Raw genomic sequence first — 25,662 nt, 5'->3', positions numbered from 1 at the left:
ACGCAAGGTGCAACCAGGGCCAAACAAAGCTGAATAATGACAGTCACCGCTGCTGTCATTTTCGTGCTTCGACGCCTCCTATTTATCCTCTGCGTTGCTCGCTAAAACCTAATAATCATCTTGTGCTCATGAGTCTCTTGCTTCATTTGTGCAGCTGCAGGTGGCGAAATCCTTGGCTGTGGTTGGCTCTCCTGCGCTGTCGGTCACGCGCGCACACGTGCACATACGCACGCTCGTAGCTCCAGCATCACGAGAGGCAAGCAGCGGCAGTAAAAACGGTTTAGGCAGGGAGGGCAACGGGCTTTGACTTTGGGTGCGTAGTCACATTTGGCTCTGAGCAAGGATGGAGCGGGTAGAAGAGGAACACTGAGCGGTGTAGCAGGTGGAGAGACAGGGAGGAGGCGAGGGGGTGCCGCTAAATCCGGAGTAGATGATGCTTATTTGCCGCAGGCCCCGCCATCGTGAAATTGGATACCGACTTGCGGCGGATGGGGTGACCGAGCTCGCTGCTCCGCCGGGGAGGTCCCTGCCTTCGGACGGTACCGGGGTGGGAGCTGCCTGATTCTAAGGAGGGAAGGAGTGGCAAGAGGGAAAATGCAGACGGAGGAGGAGACGGCCACCGCAGAAGAGCCCATTTTGGAGGAAGGGTCAGGACGAGAGCAGGTAAGGAAGGACATTTAAAAAATATATTTTTTCCGTTTCCCATCACGAGTACGTGGTTGTTTATGCGTGGCTAGAAAGAAACCAGTTAGCGTAAAGTTGCGCATATTTTTGCCCCTTCAAGAATCACCTTCTATTTTTATGTCATTGCTGGTCGTCGTTTTTACATCACACACCACATATGTCGACTCCTGGTCTTTCATTGACAAAACCTGTCGTTGCTGTTGTGGACGTGAGCGAGTCACGTTTTGCGCCCAAGTCCTTCATGCCTTGTTCTAGAGCAAGGACACGGAACAGGACCTTGGCTTTAATATGAATTGAGATGAGGCTGTGGTTTAGGTAAACAGAGAGGGGAGGGAACTCTAAATGCCTGACTAGAAATAAAGCCACAGTATTGATGAGATATGTCTGGCAACGCTGTATGATGTGTTACGCTTGGGAGAGATGGTTTAGTCTATAGTAGAGTATGACCATCTGCCAGCTGTCACCACTGAAATACACTAGAGGGTGACATCACAGTTGAGCCACACACCCACCATTTCTGCCAAAAATTACACTGACACACGTGAATGGTTAGATCACTGAATAACACCTCCAGCCAGTGTGGTTATTTATTTACACTAGTGTTTTACAGGGAATTTTCATGTGTGATAGTAGGATATAACCGGCAGTGTGTTTTATTCTGCAGTTTATTTTCCAATCAAATATACCAACCTCCTGAGCATTTATCACCGTCCTTGCACAGGTCTCCCCCAACAGTCCTCCTGTTCCTGAACCATTATAATGGAATGGACTTAAAATGATATCTGTCTGAAGTTTACACATGAACTATGGAGCCTTGAATATGACTACAGTTTTCAGTACAACACCTTGCTGCCCCACCACCACACTCACACACGTCTTTAGCAAGTAACCTCTTCGTCCTAAGCAGTTCACTGCCTCCTCTACTACTACTACTATACTTTGGTCCGCAGCATGATTTATTCAAACACATCCCCTTTTTAATGAAAACCTTGATAAATACAGTAGGTTATGATTGAAAACGTTATTAAAGTCAGTTGCCGCTTAACATGATGACAGTCTATACCCGTAGAGGAAGAGTAAGACTTGTGTGTGATGCAGTGGACAATAAGGAAGTGGCTATACTACAGAGGAGGAAATACACAGTGGGGTTTACTTAGGTAGTCTGATATCGGCTACTAGTACAAATTATTCACATATATGCTGCATGGAGTTGTGTGGAGTTGAGCAGAAAGGTGGGGTGTGTCGTGACGTATGTACCAGTGGCAATATGTTGGTGTCACGCTTGCTGGTCAGGTGAGACAGAACTGGGTACTTGCTCCATAGGCTAGGGTCTTGGTCACTCCTTCACACTTTTAATTTTCATTGTCAGTTAATCAGACTGTTATTTTTCTGATTATTTGATGATTTTTTTGTGTGTGAAAGGTCAGAAAATAGTGAAAAATGCATTGCAATTTTCGTGAACCGTAAAAAGCAGCAAATCCAGACATTTCATTCTAGCAACTATGAATTCTCCATTGATTGGATAGTCAATTAATTGACAAATCGTTTTAGCTCTAATTAGCTCTAAATATTGTCTAACTACTTATAAGGCTGGTTTAACGAAGACATTAGATACTTTTGGTTGAAATTTAAAGCCTTAGGCACATAATATGTGGAGTCAGTAAGCCTGTTAAATGATGCCTTTCACTTCATTCTGCCACTCTCCTGTCTTTATCCATATGCCTACAGTGCAGACAGTGCAATGTAATGCAATGAATTCAGTCTGCATGTGTTCTCTGCCTCCATTACTCTCTCATCTTCCTCTCTTGATCTCCTTCCTGCTTTATATTTGTCCGTCAAGGAGTGTACAGCATCATCTTCCCATGTCTCGCTACTTGACTCTCATTCTCAAGCACTTGCACACTCATATTTTTCTTAACTGTATTTACTCACATGGGTTTGAATGAACACTCACACAAGCATTGTTAAAAATGAAGTAGAGCTACATGATTCTCAGTTTTTAGTCTTACGTACTTCCATGCAGTTTCATTTAACTCGGCAGTGGTTCTGCCATATTTTAGCAGGGAAGTCTGTTGCATCAAACAAAGTGATTTAAATATTTCCACATGTTTCATCAACGGATGATAAGACTTAGTTCCACCAAATGAGGAACCGTGCACAGGAAGAGGGAGGAAAAAGACAAATCTAATGTGGGAGAGAGTTATGAGTGCCATGATAGAAATAAAGTGAAAACAAAATAAAGAATGAGAACAAAATCAGAATCAAGAAAAACCTGCAAGAAGAAAAGAGGGAACAAATTTATTCAGACAGAAACATTATGCTTGTACTGAAAGAAAGAAACACCTTATGTTGTACAGGAATTTCTCATTTAAAGATTAGAGTTGGTGTCATCCCATTTTTTACATATTTGTGACCCGCTCTTAAAGATTCACTTCATCACTAGGAAGAAATGGCCTCATGCCAGACTGGATCGGGAGGTCCAAAAGTATTGAGATAACGACTAAACATGGTTAGTTTAGGCTTTGTGATTGGATTTGTGGACAGTAAGAAAAAACAGTATATTGCCAGACTTATCTTTGAAAGACGATGATTGTCAAAAGCACATACAGTGCTTTGCTAGCGATTTTTGCCATGGTTGGAGCACTTCAGGGTTACACAAAATCTATGCCACTATCTACTGTAACATAAAAACAAAATGCAGTATGACAAATATTACAGCTACAAACAACCCCAAAATCCTCGACCTCACATCCCTAACCCTATAACAGGAACCCTATCAGTGCCTCACCACACCAGACTGAAAATGGTTTCATGAATATAAATAGAGAAATCATGATTGTAATTTTCTATAGAATTGTGCAACCCTTAAATGAAGCCATTTTTACACAAAGAAGGGAACATTGACAGTTTTGATGGGGAATGGATAGAAAAGGCAGTCTGCAATAAGAATTGAAAACAGTACACAACAGCAGCCTGGCTAGCATCATGGGAATTAGAGAATTTGTTTCATAAGATAAATAAGAGCACAGTTGCTGAACAGGAGAAGACAGAATAAAACAGCAAATGTGCTGTGGGAAACACTGCTTTCCTGGGGATCATATGTCCATGTAATATTCAAGGCAAAACACTTGTCTAGAATTAATACCAACCAAGTTTGTGCCTGTTGTTCATTTTTTTCTGTGCTTTATCTAAAACACAAAGCATATTAACATCTTTTTATACAAGTTATTCTGCAGATGTTTAATTGGACAGAAATTTCATAAGAGCTGATATTCAGTGTGAAGGCACCTGCAAGTTGCTATGAATGTGTTGCTGCGCTTTACAAGTGTTATGAATTAGTTGGTCATTTGATTTAATTTAAACAAATTTTCACCTGCCTCTAATAAGATGGCAGATTGCAGCATTGCTCCGGTGTCGGATGGACTGTTCCCTGAGACTAATATTTAACATAAATATGAGATTTGATTTATTTATTCATCCTTATCAAATCTATGGTTCCTATATTGCTTTTGTCATGAGATGTAATTGAGAAACAAAAAGTGACTCACCAGTGAGACTTTTTTTTTTTTTTTTTTTTTACTATATATTGGCAAAACAAAGACTATTGGGACTGATCATGCAGACAGGCTGCATAATAGTAAACTGTGCTACAGGGGTTGTTTTAAAAGTGTCAATAAATGTTTTGGTTCTTTATTCTGCTGTGAAAATTTGTCACCATTTGTATCTATAGTATTGTAACTGTGAATTCAAGCTGAAATGTAGGCTGACTACTGCTTTCAATTGTATTTCATTTATTAACAGAAGGCCTGCATCTTACCTGCTGATAATTGTCATTCAGTCTCCACTGAACAAATTATTTGTAATAGAGGAATGATAGGTTTTTTAGTGAGCATATGATGATACATTTTATTTCCCTAACTCATCAAGTGCCAACGATTAATTTCTTGTTCCAGAGGGTAATAGAAACCTGACATCCTGAACGACTCTCTCCAATTGTGTTGAAATGACACATCATTTTTAACAGTGTACTGCAGGCATCAACAGCACATTTTCCTTTCCTCACTTCCTCACTTCATTTGCCACCCACATGCTAGGATTGCTAATTATAGCTGCTCCAGTCACACCTAACCAGCTGAATCAGTATGAGCACAGACACAGAGGGGGAGAGGAAAATACACATTTTCTACAAGAGCCCCTTGATACAAGGAGGGATTTGTAAAAATGTCTAAACCTCAAATGTAGAATTTTCCAAATTGAATTTTCAGTTAATTACAAAGTGGAAAGGAAAGATTGGAGGGAGGGAGATCATATACCCAGTATAGGCTACTTATATTAGATGCCTTTGTGTTGAGAGTCATCAGCATGTCGTTCTGAAGAATCTGTGTACCACAACTCTACAACACAGTATTTCTTTTTTTTAGTTGGGATGGATGAGAATTATGTAATGCATCTCATTTATTTATTCATTAATTCATTCATTCAAAATGCAACCCAATGCAAAACAGTAAATATTAAACTTATTAACACTATCACTGTCTCAATAAACAATTCAACAAACACAAGATAATATTAGGACACTGCACATTATTAGACACAACAGAAAATAGAGACAGCCATTAAAAGTTTAAACTGACTTTCAGTCAGATTCAGTCAAAATGTTATCAGAATTCAGCTTTCATGTGTCTGTAATTGAAACATTTCAAGCACTGTACAAGAAACCATCTGCAAGGATAAAAATGAATGGCGATTTGTTAAATTTATTCATCCCACAACGAGGAACCAGACAAGGCTGCTGTGCCTCACCACTCTTTCCTGTTTACCGAACCATCGAGCCGATGGAGCTGGCACAATGTCAATATCAAGGGGATAGGCGTGTTATCGGGGGAACAACAATTGGCTCTATTTGCTGATGACGTATTGATATATCCAACACAGCCTACACAGTAAACTCCCAAAACCGCTGATCCTTCTAGAAAAATATGGGGCATTCTCAGGTTACAAGATTAATATACAGAAAACTAAGGTAATCACATTTAATTACAACCCATCCAGCCATATTAGAGTAAAATATAATTTGAAATTGGATGCAGAATCAATCTGGTACCTGAGTTTCAACCTAAAGACATCTCAAAATGATTTGACCTTAACTATGGTGCAATGAATGCAAAGATAAAAATGTAATGGATTTTTTGAATCTGAGTTCAGAAAAGAGTCAATTGAAATTAATTTTTTGCCATGAATGCAATATCTTTTTTAGACTCTCCCAGTGAACATACAGTGTATGGAGTGGGACAGGTTGATATCCAGGTACTAATTGTGGGGAAAAAGCCAGGATCAGGTATAAAACTTTGCAATTAAGAGAGGAATGCCGTGGCATGGGCCTCCTCTACTCACAGTACTAGAATACTACCGTGCAGCACAGTTAAGGTTAATTTGCTTGTGTGTACCAACATACTCGGCAAAATGGAAAGAAATTAAAAGAAGGGGTACCGTTAGCAGTGATGCTAGCAGACACTGAATTACAAAGTAAGATGATAAAGAAAGATGAATACATTATTGAAAACTTGGCAAGAGAAATTAAAATTACGTTGACTAGGTGAGTCATCTAAACTGTTAGGATGGTGTGCTTACGATACCAAATTTATTCCAAAAAGATGTGATGATAGAAAAATGGACCACAAAGGGCACATTGATTATTTTATTTGTTGACAGTGGGATATTACAGAGTTTTTCTGAGTTGTGCATGATTTTGACCAGAAGATGGGTGCAGCTTTAGAGACGAGACATCGGAATCATGAAAATACTGACAACTACTGTCAGCATTCACTGTCAACATCCAAATCCACAACCTGTAATAAGATTATCTCCAGAATGTATAATAGCATTCTCCAGTCTAAGTCTGAATATACGTTGCATATGAATGAGAAGGATGGAAAGGATGGAGGGCTGGAGCAGAATATGTCAAGCACAAGCGAATTCAACTAGTTTAACGACATGGGGAGAATTCTGTTGAAAAATATTGTAAGGTTTTTAATTACGCCCTTGCAAAAACAACATCAGTGGAGGAGGTGGTAGATGTTGGACACTGTGTGGGATAGATGATGCAAATCATTTCCATATTTTCTGGAATTGCCAGGTATTTGTGCCTTATTGGAAGGAAATTCATAAAACTATTGATAACATATTTGGATTCTGCAGTCCTTTTTGATGTTACACATCTCATTTGAAGGGTGTAATATCAGCGATAAGAAACTGATAGGATTGCTTCTGGCAGCAAGTAAAAAAGGCTGTGGCTAAAGGCAGAGCTACTCACCTTGAATGAATGGATGAAACACATAAGGGTATGTGTATTGCAGCAATACTGATGCTATGCTTTTCCAAATTTAAAAAAAAAAAAAAAAGATTATAAAAGAATGAAATCGTATCAATAAAAGTGTCGAAAAAACTAGAGTATGTGCAGGACCTGCAAAATCCAAGCAGAGCTCTGAAGTGCTTCTTTAAAAACAACTATTTGCGTTCAAAAAACAGCCTGGAGTCAAGGAATCATGTTGATTGTGTGGGCTCTTCTTCAGACAGCTGTCTTATCAGCATTTTCAGCCTAGTGTTAGATAATGATTTGTTTAATGAAGCAAATTTAGGCACCGCATTTAAGTCAATGAATTTGTCAGATTTGTCATGTAAGACCTGCCCGGTCTCAGCCCTGTTCAAAGAGGGCGGTCCAAACTTTCAGTATGAAAAAATGAAAGTCGACACCCTCCAGACGAGGCTGTATAGATTTCTTTTCATAATGATTTCACGGAGAATGAGATTTCCCTTTGATCTCTTCCTGCCTGAGACAAGAACCGAGGCTCAACAGACTCAGCTGAAACAGAGAGAGGATCATGACACAACCAAAAAGCTGCAGAGTTTTGCACCAGCAGGTGTTGTCAGGCCACAGTTAATTGTGAATGGAGCATCTCCAGGCTCTCTCTTTTTATTTTAGCAGCACAGTCTTTTCCTATGGGAAAGAGAACTGCTCTCACTGACAAATACTGATTGGCATAAGTGCATACAGGTATAATTTGACTCCTGTCGCAGGGCGGATTTCCTCCTCACTGGGCACACCGGCTTTGATGAAAATGTCGGCCGAGACCCACGCAGGTTCTTTTTTTTTTATTGCTAGAATATTCTCTTCTTTTGGCAGCATTAATCTGCAGAAGGTAAGAGGGAAAGGGCAGGAGAGAATTGGAGCCAGCAAAATAAAAGGGGGGGGGGGGGCAGGAGAAGGACGAGAGGGATGGATTTTGGCAGTGGACTTCCCTGGAGACAGGTGCAGTCTGTCACTGCTGCCTTCTCTTTAGTCTCTCTCCCTCTCTGTCTCCCTCTCTCTCTCTCATTTTGCTTTCTTTCATACTTGCTTTCATGAAAAGTTCATGACCGTTTCTCTGTCTCCCTCACGCTCCTCATACCCTCTCTCCCTGCCTCTCTCCCTCTCTCTCTCTCTCTCTCTCTCTCTACATTACACTTTTAGCCCAATCAATCCACTTAGAGACAGACTTTCAGAGAGGATGTAACAGAGGAGATGTGGGGTGAGGTGGAAGGGGAGGAGAGAAGAGGCTGAGGTTGGGATGGGAGAGTAAATGCTTAGAGGTGGGAGGGAAGATTCGGGGAAGAGAAAAAAAAGATTATGTTATGAAAGGAAGGGGCGTGTGGTGAAAAAAAGGCAGACAGGAAGTGAAAAATATGATCTTGAATTAATGCCATTGATCATTTTCCTGTCTTTGTTTTTTAAGTACCTCAGCTTTTGCAGAGTGATTTCTAGAGACCAATGAAGTTTAGGTGCCCTTCACTCTGCCTTTCACTACTTGCCCTTGACATACAGTAGTAAAAAAAAGAAAAAGAAAACAGGAAAGCCAATGCGTGTGTGTATGTGTGTGTGTTGCAGCCAGCCAAATATACTAGTGGATAGCAAATTGTGGCCGCATTGTGCTGGACGGGGAGACAATGAAGGAAATGAAAGTGTGTATGAGCGACAGAGGAAGAGAAGGAGGGAGTGATAAAGAGAGAGGGGCATGTGTGTTGGATAGCTGGAGGGAGTGATGTGCTGACAGGACAGGCAGAGAAGGAGAGGACACTGGTGTCATCCCATCTTTTTTTTTTGTCATCTGCTGTGTTGGTCTTTCGCTGTGTCACATTCAGCACGTGGCAGAGCGTAACAACAACACATGGGGGGCACATGCAAGTATAGACAAATAAATAAACACTCCTTACACACATGTAATCCTGCACAAAACAGTACAGGTGAGTGTTAAGGGTGTTTTTCCCTCTCTCTTTGTCTCTGACATGCAGGGACAAACTCATTCACACACATAAATTGCAGCAGCAGTGACATGCTGCTGATGTTGGAGTGGAGTCAGTTAGCTAGAGAACAGTCTAGAAGCATCATTCTCATCTAAATTATTCACATACTCTCCACTGGCTGCATTACAATGCTGAGACCGTGCACGCTGGTGTGTGCACGGATAGAGCGATGGCAAGAGAGAGAAGAGGGGGCACATTAGACCATCTATGTTTGTGTATCTAATGCATACTGTGTGTGTGTGTGTGTGTGTGTGTGTGTGTGTGTGTGTGTGTGTGTGTGTGTGTGTGTTTGAGTGCACTGTAATATGATGTCTTCACAGTGCAACTGAGGTTGTGTCAGAGTGTGCACTTAGAGAGAGACGTAAACTGTGTGTGTGTGTGTGTGTGTGTGTGTGTGTCTAATATGCAGCACTTATCATATGATGGGTTGATGATGGGTATGAGGCGGTGTAATGCATTCCTTCGGTCAAGACCTCAGCTTACACACTTGATCTGAAATATGACACTGTTTACCAAACAGGAAGTTAATGATTATTAAAAACTCACCAGGTCGTCACCAGGTAGATAAAATCTGTGTTGCTACCTTGACAAATATTTGCTGTTACCACCATAGCTGCGCTCATTTTCATATGTCAGACATGATTAAATATTAACTCTGTGAAGCATACTGTATTATTTATTATAGTCTTGCCTGTTAACATGAGAACGTAGAAATTTATAAATAAAATAAATAAAAAAATCTTCTGGCTCAGATCAATCTGCTTTCACCTAAGTTTTGGCTAATGTGTCATGTTCAATGTTAAAACAAGTCGTCACACATGTTACACATATTATGGAAATTGTAAAAGCACAAAGCACCAACTCTATTGAAATGGTTCTTGAATCAGAAAAAAAGCTGTACTCAAGTTTTGCACGTAGCACTATTAGGACGTCTCTGCATAAATAGACTGTAGCTTGTGACAGGTGGTGAGACTAGAAGCAAAGTGGTTCACACTCAAAATACATTAAGAGTACTCCAGTGAGTTAGTGCTTTTATAATGTTGGGGGACTTGCAAGAGACAGAATAATACAGTCAGGTCTTAATCGGCGCAGCTACCAATAAAGATACCCTGACTTCTAGTAGTATGGGTCAAGCTGCAAAATCACTACATACTATATCTCACATAATGCAACTCAATTACATTTTTAGTTATGCTGCATTTACATGGTGGCAGAAGGTAAGGTAAACATCCTGATATTCCAGTTTTCTCATTATTCCAAGAGTCTTACACCCACTGCTCGCCTTGTAGTCATGTCATTTGGATTACCCTACAATATCCGCCTCTGCTCTATTAAGCATTTAAACAGTGTATAAATCCTTTTAACTGAGCTGAATGGATTATGTTTATGTCAATACTGAATTTTATTTAAATGTACCTGCAAGTGATGGTGGTTTAGCAGCCATTTTACCAACTGTTTGTTGATGCTTCTGTATTTCTTTACCAAATATTGTAGCTGCTGGGAATTCTAAATAGCTCAGATTAGGGTTTACCACTCAGAGGCTGATGTGAACAGTTTTCTGATACAGCTGCTTGTAAATGCTGTATGAACAACATGATGTTAGATTGGACACTACTGCGTCCATGTTCCTCAGTTTGTATTGCAGGCATTCTGCTAAATGTGCTAGACTCCAAATCCAAGCCAAGTGTGTTTCTAAAAATGTACAAAGCTCCTTTAGAGGCACAGAAGATGTTTTACAACTATATTCACAGACTCGTTTGCAAAGAAATAACAAGCAAACTTTTGGCCTAGTGCCTTCTTCAGGGAGCAGTCAGCAGCATTCAGCATCTAATCTCTCCTCTCTCTGTGTCCCCACAGCAACGGCCAGTCCAACAGTCTCTGGCCTCCTCCCTGTGTCGGGAGTCCCACTGGAAGTGCCTCCTCCTGACCCTCCTAATGTACGGCTGCTTTGCAACACTCGCCTGGTGCGCTCTCTGTCGGGTCCCCGTTCTCGGCTCCTCCTCCATACCTCTTGGGGCTGATGACGATGCCACCTCAGCGGCCTACTATAACGACATCCTGCACCTGGAAAGTCCGTGCTCTAGTGGCTACGTCTACATCCCCCTGGCCTTCCTGGCTATGCTTTATGTGGTTTACCTGGTGGAGTGTTGGCATTGCTTCTCCAAGACAGCCATGTTGGCTCATGCTGAATTCCAGGTATCTGTCATAGCCAGTTTTAGCATTGAATTCAGCTATGAGCAAGGTAGTCTAATAGCTTGAAAAAACAAGTAAACCCAAAACTCAACAGACTGTGGAGTCCACTGCTGCAGTAGCACTCTAGCAATAGATCTATGACCTTGAGCCAGACACTATCTGTTTACTCATTGGATCTTGTTGTATGATAGTGTCAGCAAAATGAAAAAAAATAAAGAACATAAGTAAATAAAATGGTGTCATATTAAATGTCAGTGCTGACAGTTGCAGTGCAGAGAAAATAAAGGATAATTAGAACCCCTAAACAGTCTGTTTAATGCAATAGAGTCAAAAATCTTCAGTGTTTTACTCTAAATTTTCTACTTGAGTGTGGGAAAAAATAAAACTTGCCCACTCATATGGAAATAAGCTGACCTGAGACTATCAGTCGATCTTTTGTCCACTCTGATCGGTTCTGTCTATTATCAGGAATTCCAGGAGCACATTGCTTCGAAAGAACAGTGCTCACTGTTCATCTGCCACTGCCAAAAACAAAAACATTTTTTATGTCAGTCTGGACTGTCAAGGGCACAAATCATATAGTGAAGCCAACATTAAATAGAGTGTAAAAAGCAAATCATAACACCATAAACAAACCTTGGCACGTCCTGTTTTTGCACCAGATTACACAAATTTAACTATGCTTGATTCAAACAATAGGACCTTAATTGTTTGTTTCTCCTGGCACTGCAATTGCAAAAACTGCTCAGGCAGTGTTACTTCTTCATATTTTAGATTGTTCACCCTCATTTTTTAAAAAGTTTGTTTGGGAGGAAATCTTTACAAAAATGCTGATGGAAAACATGTTTTTCAAAAGATTAGAGTCAGTTGTGGGAAGTTTGGCAATTTCTTTCATTATTTTAAATCTGGCAATTAAGAGATTTTTATTATTCATTCACACCTTTGACACAGGAAGTGTACGAGCGTGTGCAGAGACTTCAGCAGGCCACACCCTGTATTTGGTGGAAGGCCATCAGCTACCACTATGTGAGGAGGACGAGACAGGTGACAAGATACCGCAACGGAGATGCATACACAACCACACAGGTGAGGGGAACTCCTCCTAACACACACACTAATACTTTCTCTCACTTGCTCTCTTTTCTCTTTAATAGCTGCACTGTTCAACCTTGAGTTATGATTTTGAAAACGTTTATAATAACTGCTATGCATATCTTAATTTCTCCTGTAGCGGGGCTGTGTGCAGTAAGAAAAATATCATTCTCTTTAGTTATCAGGCTTTATTGCTGCTGATACGTATATGAACATTAAAATGTCTTCCCAATAACTTAAACCTTCTTTTCTTCAACCGCCCATCCGTTCTCCTACCTCCTCTCCCTTTTTATCACTCCCTTTCCCTCCATCCATGCCCTGCTCCCTCCTTCCTCAGGTCTACCATGAGCGGGTGAACACTCATGCCTCCAGTTCAGAGTTTGACTACGCCCGTTATGGTGTCAAAGACGTATCAAAGGAGCTGCTGGACCTTCAACTGCACCCTGCTGTTCGCCTCCGTTTCACCAAGTGTTTCAGGTTAGACCCCCAATACAATAAATCAAAAATTTGGTGTTAAGATTATTATTCTGGGGGATAAACAAGGTATTAACAGATTTTTTTGCTCTTTAGCTTCTCTAGCGCACGTGCTGAAGCTGCCTACCTCACCCAGGTAATATCTGGTAAAAGACATCATATTTAATTCTACTCTGTTCTTATGAGGGCTGCAACTACTCATTATGTTCATTTTATCAAAGTAATCAGTTGGTTATTTGCCAATAAAATGTGGTAACATAAGGACAGAATTCAAGGTGTGACCTGTTATAATAATAATCTTTATTTATAGAGCACTTTTCCAAACCCATGTTACAAAGTTTTTCACATAATGCAACAATTTCAAAACAAGCAGATCATAAAAACAATTTCCCATACAGTAATAAGCAAGTCAAATAAATCACAAACCAATCACAGCGTTGGCAGCAAAAGAGCAGGTCAAAATCAAGTAAAATCAGGAAAGCTCTCCAATAAAAGTATGTTTAAAGAGGAGATTTAAAAGAGGTCACTGATTCTGCTGACCTGATTTCCTCAGGCAGCACGTTACATAGCTCCGGGGCTCTGACTGCAAGCGCTCTGTGACCTCTAGTTTTCAGCGACGCCACGGGAACAGATCAAATACCTCTGCCTAAGGATCTCAGACTAAAATAATGGCTCATATGCATCTAAAAGGTCATCTACATTGCAAGTTAACAGAAAGATGTTAAAATCAATTCTTAAACATACTGAAGGCCAGTGCATGGAGGCTAAAACCGCCGTTATGTGGTCACTTGTCCTGGACCTGGTTAAAAACCTGGCGGCTGAGTTCTGTACAGTCTGCAGCCGATTAATACGTTTTTGGTTGGAAGGCATGTAAAATGGTTTCTGGTATCTAATTTGGAAATATTTCTAAAATGATAAAAACAACTTCATGAGTTTTGTGGTGCGCTGCTCAAAAATTAATTTAGTATTGCTTATAGTTTGGTTAGTAATTTCTGAAACATTTCTATTTAGAAGTCTTATCTTATTTCTATCAAGAGATCATCAACCAGCTCACCTTTTAATGTTTATAGCTGACAAAATTAAAGAGGCTTAGATATGCACTGGATGGCAGAATACATGATACTGTACTGAAAGACTAAAGCTAAAGCTGTATGTCCCAGGCATCCTCACCAGCTGATAATCCATGTAGAAGACGTGAAATAAAGAAACGGCACTGTCAACGCTGTGAACCCATAAACTAATGTTGTTGGTTAAAGATGTGCTCCTTGGCCTTCAAAGTAATGCCTGGTTACTGTTGGAGGTAGTAAGCTAGTTAGCCTGACATGCATCTTACCTTAGAGCATTCCTTACATGTTTAATCTTAGGTTTTTGGTTTCAGAGAGTTGCCATTCTTTCAATAAATTGATTATGACAGATTCTTACACCGGTAATACTGTCAGTTGCTTCTGTGCTAATTCTTACAAAGCTAATGTGTTGTAATCTTCTGTTATTCCAAGCGAGCGCGCTTCTTTGGGGAGAACGAGGGCCTTGACGATTACATGGAGGCCAGGGAGGGAATGCACCTGAAGAACGTGGACTTCCGTGAACACATCCTGGCATTCCCAGATCCTGCTCACCAGCCGTGGTTTTCAAGGCACAGGGTGTTCTGGCTAGCCTCAGCTTTTCTGCTGTCATGGCCGCTGCGGGTTGTGTCAGAATATCGCACAGCATATGTCCACTACCATGTGGAGAAGCTGTTCGGGGAGGACGAGGATACTGGCGGAGGAGGAGGTGGAGGAGGACCAGGTGGAGGCGGAAGAGGGGATGGGACTGAAGGTGGGACTGAGAATGGAATCCACCCGGGAGGACTTGCGATTGGAATTGGTCTGAACGGGACCAGCTACAGAGCCATCTCTCGGGTCAACACAGTGGACATGACAGAATTGGAATGGCACATCCGCTGTAACCAACAGATGGTCCCGAGCTACTCTGAAGCCCTCCTTATGGACTTGGACACAAGTGGGGGGACAAACCCCACCGTCTCTACACCCATCTCTGGGCCCCCAAGCACCACCCCTAACCAGGTGACCAACCCACCTCCTCTGGCTCTGCCTGTGGTGTTCAACTCAGCTTACCTCCTCCAGAGCTGCCCCCGATGCCGGAGGACAACATCGAGTTCCAGTCTTCCCTCCAGGCTAAGGGCCCCGATGGGAACCACTGCCCTCCTGAACGCTACTGTGGCAGGGATCAGGGCAGCCGGGCCAGGGGGTGGGGGTATGGGAGGGAGGTTGGTGCTCAGTCGGAGTGGATTCTCTCTAGGGAGACTGGGAGGACGCCAGAACAGCCTGTTTCATTCAAGAAGCATGGGGGGAGGGCTGGGAGGAGGTAGGGAAGATGGAGGAGGAAGTGCAGGAGGAGGAGGTGGGGGAGGAGGAGGAGGAGGTGGTGGAGGTGGGGGAGGCGGAGGAGGATTCCTTGGGTTAGGTTCAAGACAGGACAACGAGGAGACCAGAGGAGTGCTAGAAGGAGAAGGGGATGACGACGAGGAAGAGGAGCAGGAGGAGGAGGTGAGGAGAAGGGAAGACAGGGGAAGAGGAGGAACAGAGAGGGATGAAGAAGCAGAGCAAGACAGTGGAGGGGGAGGTGAGGGGAGGGAGGGTGAGAGGGATCGTCCTCCATCCTACCAGGACGCATTCTTCTTTCCTGTCCTCATTATACACGGAGAGGAGAGCTGCCATGCTGGAGACGACATGTGACAAACATGAAAATCAACACATTAAGAGGCTGAGGGAGATGAAAGAAGGTACCAAACAGAGAGAGAAGAGTGGATCACAGAGAAGGGGGGTGAGGGAAAATAAAATTTGATAGACCTGAAGAAAGAATGTAATGAGAACTGAATGAAGTTGAAAGGAAGGAGTTGGTTACAGCATACCAACTACAGAAACAGAAGATAGGATTCAGTGAAAACAAAGCATGAAAGGTAAGGATAGCTCTGTGATAGACAGAATGATCAAGGACAGAGGGAACAAGGAGAGAGAAGGAGAAGTGGAGTAGGAAGGGAAAGGGGAATGCACTGTAAGAGGGGAGGAAAAACAGAAAAGTCTACAGAGAGAGACAGCTACAGGGGATTTGACCAGATTCATTGCGTACTGTAAAAAATAGGCAGGAAACACTGGTGCAGAGGAGGATGAAAGCTGAAAGTGCAGGGACAAGATAAGATGGAGTCTGAGGAAATGAGGAAAGGCAAGAAAAGCCTTGCAATTTTGGACTTTTCTACACAGAGATTGTGTGAGAGGCGGTGACAGATCAGATACTTGGGAAGAATACAAAGACTGAAAAATTGTCTATTTCCAGATATATCTATGCAAGAATAGGAGTGGGAGGAGTAACAAGTCTAAAGATAGCAACTGGAGAGCAGTGGAGAGACTCCAAACCAGCTGAGTGGTAGTGGGTATTTTTTCCAAAAGAATCAGAGGTATGGCAAAAGGAGGTTTAGAAGGCTTGAAGGTTCAGTTTTGCTAAAATCAAAATACATAGAGACAAACTAAAAGTACAGCTTATTGAAAAAATAGAATTATTCAATATTTCAGGCAAGGGAGGAAACAGTGGAGATAACAAAGGATTGCAAAATGCACTGTAGAGAGAGGGAGAGAAACCATGACACGCTGTTGGAAAGGTAAATGTAAAAAAACACCAAAGGAGGAGAGTAGAAAATGCAAGAAGACAATAGACAAAGAAAAGAAGTAGAATACAAAATATACTGACCACAACAGACCAGATTACACTTAAACTTGTTTTCCATTTGACAGATAACACATACAGATTCTTAAAAGTCACAAAACGGAATAATCAAACGGATCAACTCAAGAGGAGGAGAAAACCAAGATACAGGGTTTGACACAGAGACAAAACACCCTCTGAGCAGCAACTCTGACTTTGAATCAAATCAGGAAATCTAAATAACACTCAAATAGTTTCCTTAGTAACATCATCAAATAGATCCCATGGACAGATTAGGTTTTTTTCTCAGGACCTTTTAAGATTGACTGTACAACCTCACACAATGCCTGACTAGCAACCATAACATTTTCAGTGCCGATGAAAGAGGAGAAACATTGATTTCCTCCATGTCTCTTCATGCCCTCTTACCCCTCACTTCCCCGCCACTCTCTATCCATTACTGATGTGGAACGGATAGAAAAAATTCCATAAAAAGGGGAGAGATTGCTTCCTCTGTTTTTCAGCCTTCCCCATTCCTCCTTTCTCATGCTCCCACCTACTCTCCCATCCATTTCGTCCCCTTGTCTGTGGTTCTTCTTCACGCCTCTCTGCACGGAAAACCATAACTTACAAGTGCAGAGGTGTAATCCTCAGCAACACATCTATTGCTTTTATTTAGAACACGAACACTGTAGCTTGGAGCGACATCCTTTTTTTGCAATTAGCACGTGTTGTGTTATATGTGAAGTGAGAGAGTCTTGTAGCAAAACAGGTTCACTGCATCTGTCATTACCTTCCCCTCCTCTCTTCCGCCATCACCTTCAGCTCATTCCTTCCCTCTTTTTAAAGTGGTGGATATGTGATAACACCACTCCCTGCTCCGGGAGATGCAGAGCTCAGATTTCATCTCTGCTTACTCCACATATCACATCTCCTCCAGGCTGAACTCTCTCCTCTTGGATTAGACTTTATAAACCAGATATTTCCCACTTATATGAAGTGTTTGACCTATCACTATTTCATGTCTACATATTTTTTGAAAGAAATAGAATGAGACTTGAGCAAATTCAATGTGTACCCTGATGAGTGGATTCACCCTGTGCATAGAGGAGCAAAAGATGTGGGCAAAATTGGCCTTTAAAGACACTGACTTCAGGCAGAGGCTGCTAATAAGGGTTGTGACTTTCATACCAATTAGAGTAAAGTGCTAATGACCACCAGTTATGCCTGTGTAGTTGTACTATAGTTTTAATTATTTGTACCCAAAGATAGGCCTGTGCAGTATGAAGAAAAAAACAAATAACCAGAAAACCCTCCTCCAATATCAATACACTATATAACACTGTATGTGTTTAAGCATGAAAATAACCTCTTTATCTCATTTATGTCCACAGTATTGGACTGCATGGGAAGTAAAACTTGAGCTATTTAGCTCAGCTGGCACTCTCATAATAAAAACAGATAGAAATTTGACCTTTGATTGCTTTGTATTTTTAGTGTAGGCAACATTTTACAATATAAAAATAAAACTCACGATATGATCAATAATGCCCAGCCCTGTGACTGTGCCATGCTGCTATCCCCTCCTCTTGAAGGATCATCTGCAAACAAGAAACAATGCTCTCTAAAACATCGCCTCACTATGAAATGTGTAAACGTTCGCTGGCATAGAGATGCATGTAACTTAATAATAGCTATTGTGCAGGGCCAACTAATAGCTATGGGGCAAATATGGCTACCATTGCAAAATGCAGTGCCAAAAAGCATTGATCCATGCTCAGTCAACACAAATTTAGATATTTTAGACATATCCAGACAAGGGTACGGACAACTATCCATAGGGATTAAGGTATGTTTTCAATGAAAATCAGCCCAGGGAGAGACAATTGGCACAGACAACACAACCATCAGTGCTTTGATGCGTATACTTTACAAAGCACACTAAACTTGCTACACTAGTAAGAAGCAGTTAGATGAACATTTCATAACCTTCCCTGCATAGTGCCCTTCAAAGCCACTTTGTTGGATGTTGGAGGGGTCTCCGTCGTTCTCTATCTGCTTACTTTGGACATGATACTGAAAAGCACACTGAAAGAATGAAGTTCAAGAGACATGAAGAGTTTCCTGAGAATGAAACAAAAATGATGCTTCACACACTTTTTGAATGACAGAGATAATGGACATGTTAATGAACACACACACACACACACACAGGCACACAAATATACAGCAAGCATCCAACCTGGATTCAGCAGTGACAGCAGGGAATGTCCTCTCAATGAAACTTTCTGTAAAGAAAAAGTAGAGCATGAGTGCTGACCTGGTTTGGCGTACGGGACACATGCACACACACACACACACACTGACACACATTCACATCCACTGATTCTGGCTGATGGATCTTTGGTAGCTTTGGGGGACATCAAGCTGAACTGGGCACAAGAAAACTAATGGACGAAATAATTAATGGAAGAAAACCGGCAGAGAAAATAAACAACAACAAGGACGAGTGTGTTTCTGTTTGACTGGAGAAGTGGAAAAGGATGAAAAAGAAAAAACAGCCACTGAAAAGGCAGAAAGAGTGAAAATGTGAGATGAAAAGACAATTATTTTTACAGCTGTTAATCATTATCTCAGTCTCTTGTGGATAAAATTGTCTCCATCAATGCCCCTTAACAAAAAAAGCACTAAAAAGCACTGAACACACCTCTGTGTTAATCTGGTTAAGATCATGTTGCTCTCACTAATTTTCAATCACACGAATTGTTATTTTGTTATTTGGCTTGGAAGATTTTGTTCAGTACTTGTTTTTGTTCATGTAGTCAGTTTGCCACTTAAATTTAAAATCACTAGTACTGAACTCCAATTTCAAATCTGACTGCTTTCACATTTCTATCTGTGTACTTTGGCACCACAAGTGACAAAACAAGAAAATACAATTCAGTCTGTAATTTGCTACTTTTATATCATCTGCATACTTGAGTAGACATTTTTTCAGGTTGTTTAAGTGATGTCTGAAATCTAAATGCCTTTGTAAGCTTCAGAAATTTTTCATGTCTTTGTTTTTTTTATTTTTTATTTCTTATTTCTGTGAAACAGACAATGCTCTTGGCTTCCCAGTGAGCTTGGGTCGATGAGCCTCCGGTTCTGAATTGCAGAAGGGTGCTTGGACCCAGTTATACTTGCTTGCAAGTCTGGTTTATTCATTTATTTATTTATTTTTAAACAGACAGGTGTATTTCATTCATATGTGTTGTTACTGAATATTTATATGGTGTTTTATTATCTCGGAGCGTGTCTAAAGTGTGTCCTCAGACGCTTCAGTTGTGCCAAGAGAACTTTGTGCCCATGATGTCTTACACAAAACCACACACACACATACAGTGGGGTCAAAAAAGTCTGAGACCACTTTCCGAAAGGTGATCCTAGATTTTTGCACCCCACTGTGGGCTTGCATGTTAAGTCACAGCAGTAAAGCAGCCATTATAACAGCTTATTTTAGACTAGAGTGACATTAATCCAGTACCCATAATCGCCCCACACATGCAGCGTCTTAACACACACACACACACACGCACATACTGAAAGCATGGAACTGTCCTGCTTTGTTGCCTTTTTGTCCAACGTTGCCAACTTTTTTGCTCAGGATTTCAGTTAATGCTGCATTCCTGTGTCAGTTCTCTTTCACACACAGACATTACCAACATTAACATGCCAAAGCAAAAAAAAAAAAAAGCAACACAGAAACAATGCCTGTTTTTACACACATGCGCATAGACATGAGCAGCTGGTACAGGTTGGTGGCACCAGGTCCACACAGCATGCGATAGTATGATCTGTGCTGGTGGAATGTGCTGCTGCATCAAACATTTACATGAGCTGATGAAAGGGTGGATTTACTCAGGAGCAAAAATCATTGATACCTATCAAGGGATCGTTATTGGCAAAATGCACAGTTTTGTCTGTTATAATGATCATTTTGTACGTCGACTGAATGACTGAGGTGCAGTTCATGTGTAAATCCACCCCGGTGCGTGGCGAATACATTGTGTTAGGTTTGGTTATACCTGGAAAAAACATGTTCTTGTCCACTAGGTGGCAGCAAAGCCCAATATATTGTGACAGTACAGACGTGTGGCGCTGTATTTAAAGGTTGAACTGACAGTGAATCAGACAGGGTAAGAAACGGCTGCTGTCCTGCTCTCTGTGGGTTGAGACTTGAGTATGTTCCACATCTGCACACAGTCAGTGATGTCAAACCAGGTGATTTGTCTTTGGCAGCTGATAAAAAGCACCTGCTGTGACATCACTAGCTAACATCTGGCTTAAAGTGCAACATACGCAAAAGTTTGAACTCACACGAGTGGTGACGTCTGACGTGATTGTGCATTTATCCTCTAAGCCTCCACTGATCTTATAATTTTCCTTTCACTGTGACTGAATGTGTTGCGAAGCACTATTGTCCATATCCCTGCTTTCTGGCTGGACTTGTATATGTTGCTCAGCAGCTTTCTGAACTTATAACCACAAGCAATGGGAGCCTCAGTCATTCAAATGACGGCACTGTTATAAAGATAAAGGCAATTCGCATTTTGTGACTGAGCCTCCATTTCTACTGCATAACTCATAGTCTGGTTGTGTTGCTCTATATGACACAAACTACAAATAAAATGATAGAGAGGAAGGTGGTTTGGTTTTCTATTTCAAAAAGACCACTCTAATATACACATCTGTTTTCTTGTGCCCAAAGTTAGCCCATATACAGTTTTTTTGTTTTTTAGTGGGCACAAAATTCTGCTCTTGTTTTCCACATTTTTATCCACATCATCACTTGACTATCTTATAAAATGCTCTAGCAATTATGACTGTGTTACTGTCTCTCTTGTGGTCATGGGATGAGTCGAGTAGTCATACCAAGTTTGTCCAACACTGTAAAAAAAAAAAAAAAACAACAAAAAAAAGAAAACATGTCTAGAATTGGTTTGACTTGAAATCACATGAATTCCAGCTGCATTTTCAGTTGTATATTTCCAGAAACACTTTGTTAGTCTAATGTGAATACTATAAACTATCAGGTAACAAATAGAAAAACAGGATCCATTGACTATATTTCACACTGTTCCTGTAGCTGTTGACGTTGAGCTACTGCACTTTCCACAGATCATGCTTACATATATTTATATTAAGAAAAAATGGATCAAAACCAGAATTCAGGGTATTCCTTTGACGACTGACCTCAGACACTTTAATGTGAATTTTTTCCCTCAGAACTGAAAATAGCAGCCAATATTACTGTCTGTTCTCCTCCACAGACACATGTTCGCTGTTCTTTCTATAATGAATTATAGCAATTTTCCATTGTGCAAAAACTGTATTGTACCTCTACTGAGCCTTGTGTCTGTGTGATACAGTATCAGCACCCTTTGTTTTTGCACTGGAATAATGAGCAGCTGTGTGTTGCATATCCCACCACCTTTAGGTCGTGGTCTATTGTCCTGAAGTGGACACAATAGAAAATAGTACCAAAATGATGATTGTATGTAAAAACTCAAATGCTAATAATCACATCAGTATCACATGACTATAATGTGTCAATACAATTTTGTGTCTGGGTCAAGGCTAATTTCACGATCAGGGTCAGATTATATTTGTTGTCCACTATGCGAATGTGGTCATTATTAGTTTTAGAGATGCAGTAACTACTCAAGTAACACCTGTCATAAACATTTACTGTCAGCTGATTGTTAGCTGAGTGTCACCATTGGGTAGCTCTCTCAGTTCCAACCAATGATCATGTTCACGAGACGTTTCAGGATGTTCGTTTTATTTCTTGCTGAATATTTAATGCCGCTGGATTACTTGTGAGCTGTCGAACAAATGAATTGTTACCACGATGTAGTTGTTATGTACATGCAGCCTCTATGGAGTTAAAACAATAATGTCACATACAATGCATTATTGTCTTACACAGTGATGTGTAAAGCCAGGAATGGGCTTTCTGTTCAAGCACCGTCAAGCAAAATGTCCTCAGTATTTAAGATAATTAATATGTAACTGATAATAAGATTGTCAGTATCACACCAGATTATAGCTGTTGTCACTGGCCTGTTTAAAATAATCTAATTATATAATTTGACAGTGAAGGTAATGGAGCTGGTGGCAATAACGTTGTTAACTGATGCGATCCTGGCGATGATGATGACAATTAATTATCATGGAAGATACAAATAAAGTCAATCTGCTTGGGATACCAGGGTTTGGTCTTGTGGGATTTTTAACCCAATAATACCTTTAAAATTATAAAGATATTTTTGGGTATAATCATACTCTGTTGTAATTCTTGTAATAGATATCCTTTTGGGATAAATCCGACCTCTCCAGCTTTGCTAAAAGCCTTTATTGTTGCTATTGTTTATTAGAAAACTCAGCGTAGACAGCGGCACCAGAGGGACCTTTCCACAGATTGAAAAACGACCCTAGTGATATCACCTCGGCCTGGATTTGGAGACTGGGAATTATAGCCGGAAAGCCTGCATTACAGAGTGATGAAGAACATGGTATTTACTGTACGAGGCAGGCTTATTTAACCATTCATTATTTAATTTTTCCTGTTAGGTGATAATGTCCTCTATAATGTTACTTTATTATCCATGTGACTTAGAACATATCTGTCGGAGTGTATCTAACAGCACTTTTCCTATAGTCATTTCAGTCAGGATACGCTTCATTCTGAGTCAACAAATAAACTTTTAACAAATGTAAAACGAGAGGAAAAGTGAGAGTCTTTGGCGATTAGACTCCATCATGATGTCATCAAATTTGAAAAGGGGGTGAAGCTGTGTTTATAGTATATAAAGTATAGGAAACCCCCCTCTAGATACTGGTGGTGGTGGAGGGATCTGGATGTGATGAGGATTCTGATGAGCTCCACCTGGTACTGGATATGAGGACTGGAGGGGGACAGGGTAGAGGAGGGTCACAGCAACACGCACTGACATGACATTTGTATGTCTATGTTGAATTTAGAACATTTTAGATGAAGCCAACATTATCTTGGTTTTAATTTCTTCATGCTAGACACCAAAAGTCATTATGTCCGAACCTCTGTTGCATTGATTTTACCCCTCCTGTCTGAATATGTCTCTTGTAAGTTGACCAGCTTTATATTAAATCAATGGAGTGCTTCTTTTTAAAAAACAATGTAAATGTATTTAATAATGTTCTGTTAAGCAGCAGGAAATATGTTTTTGAGCAGGTTGAAATGTGGGTTTTGGTTCAAGTCTGAGAAGCTGGCCTCAGTCTGTTTCAAGAATTAATCAGGATTATTGAGGACTACAACCTTTCTCAGTCTATTAAGTTCATCTGCTACATAATAGATCATTTGAAAGGTTGGTATATTTGTGTTATTAATGATCCTGGCCCAGTAGTGTGTAATCAGTGTGTCCTTGTGTTGGTAATTCTGAGTGTCTCATCAATCTCAGGTTGGTCTGCTCCACATACAATATACATAAAAGTTATTAAAATGTCTGCTCATTCACAGGCTGAGTATAACAGGCTACAATACATATTGTTAATGCTTATGTGGCATGTCTGTAGTTACGTTCTCTGGATGGGCTTTGTCCTGTATATGTGTGTTTAGGGATTGTGTCTTCCCACACATGCTTCTCTGTAGTTGATTGTCCCCTTCATCATCTTCACAGAAGTACTCACAATACTGAGAACAGTAACTTGGGAGGGAGCCGAGTTCAAAGCAGCCTTCTGCATTATTTTTAGTATTTAAAGAATCTCTGGTGCGTGTTTGTCTCTGATTCGCATTCTGTAGTTATTGACAACAAAGTACTCCCAACAAAAGCTCATATCAACTTAGTTATGTAGGGAGTCAGGAAGAAGAACATTTCACTAGCTGGTCCCATGGGACTATACCTACAATTTACACTTTTCATATTTTGATCTCTTTTCTCCTATAAATAATCAAACAATAAAATCCGTGTTGTGTTTTGACATTAGGACTTGAGCCCTGGATCAATAGACATCTAGACATGAAGCACTTCTATCTTGACATCCTCTGTGAACCAAACTTCACTTTGAATTTGTCTCTGCTATATACAGGAGTGCTGTTGCATGAGTTGGAAGCGTTTGCATCTGATCTCACAGTGCATGCAGGCAGGTTGGACACTAGAGGACAGCAGAGTGTTTGCGTCATAGTACTGCTTGTTTCCTGGATTAAAAAGAAACCCACTGCACATTCATAGATTCTGAATTTTTCATAGACAGGGAAAAAGATGTGCTTTTAATAATTTGAAAGTAATTTATTGAATTTCTTTGGTTATGGATCAGACAAATAAATATCAGACTAATTATGATTTCAGAAAGAATACCTTTATATTTCTTGTACTATGAAGCCGTTAATTATATTCTAGAAGTAAAGTATGTTTTTTTTTGAGTTTCCCTGCCAACTTAATTGGATTGATATGTTTCCATGCCACAGCTGGATTAGAGGCTTATAATGAGTCTGCCTGTACAGTGTCTAATCAGTAACCTGAGTCAACTGCTAAATTAAATATGAAGTCATTCATTGGATCAGAATATCACCACAGCAGGATCCCTGATTGGTTACAACAATGTTAGAAGTGTCTTCCTGCCATCCAACATGGCAACACCATAAAAAGCCTCACGTCCTCACTTTGTATAGCTGTATTGGCACTGGTATCAGTGTCTGTTTGTGGGCGCTATCAGCGGCTGGTGTTGACAGTCTTCCTGATCCTTGATGTTTCTCCACACATCTGGCTTTGTTATCTCTGCCTCGCTGAGCTCCTGGCTGCACCTGCGGCTGCTTGCCCAGCTTCAGCTCCCAGATGGAGCGGAACAGTGGGGGGAGAAACGGAGGAAACCCATTCACTGTTGGAAACAGGTGGAGGTAAAGGCTCCTGCTGGGGATTGGATATAGTCAAACACAGGATGCTAGTGAAGAAAAGCAGCATTTCCACACAGCTCTACTGATTTATTGTAATTTTCTGGTACTCTGTAGCAACCTGTCCCCTCCTGTAAAATGTTAAATTACCCGGAGTAGCTCAGGGAAAAATTGACATTATAATTAAACTTGAAACAGTATGGATGAGTGACTGAGCAGGACTCTACTACGCATTATAGTCTTTTGTTTTTGCAAGCTTGGACTCCTCT

The 25,662-nt window shown here is 40.8% G+C and overlaps 1 protein-coding gene across 1 annotated transcript; it reads left to right on the top strand.

Moving 5' to 3' along the window:
* The first annotated feature begins 589 nt into the window (after positions 1-589).
* LOC111231641 (transmembrane protein 151A-like) lies at positions 590-15,546 on the top strand. The gene is made up of 7 exons (XM_022758835.1): positions 590-663; positions 10,882-11,220; positions 12,169-12,303; positions 12,647-12,786; positions 12,880-12,919; positions 14,280-15,147; positions 15,202-15,546. The coding sequence occupies exons 1-7, from the start codon at positions 595-597 to the stop codon at positions 15,516-15,518; spliced, it is 1,908 nt and encodes a 635-aa protein (XP_022614556.1). The 5' UTR covers positions 590-594; the 3' UTR covers positions 15,519-15,546.
* The last annotated feature ends 10,116 nt before the right edge of the window (positions 15,547-25,662 follow it).

The sequence above is a fragment of the Seriola dumerili genome, unplaced genomic scaffold (assembly GCF_002260705.1).
Source record: "Seriola dumerili isolate Sdu_G_001 unplaced genomic scaffold, Sdu_1.0 BDQW01000309.1, whole genome shotgun sequence".
Classification (NCBI taxonomy): Eukaryota; Metazoa; Chordata; class Actinopteri; order Carangiformes; family Carangidae; genus Seriola; species Seriola dumerili.
Note: the sequence above shows the minus strand (reverse complement) of the source record. Positions and strands in the feature narration are given on the sequence as shown.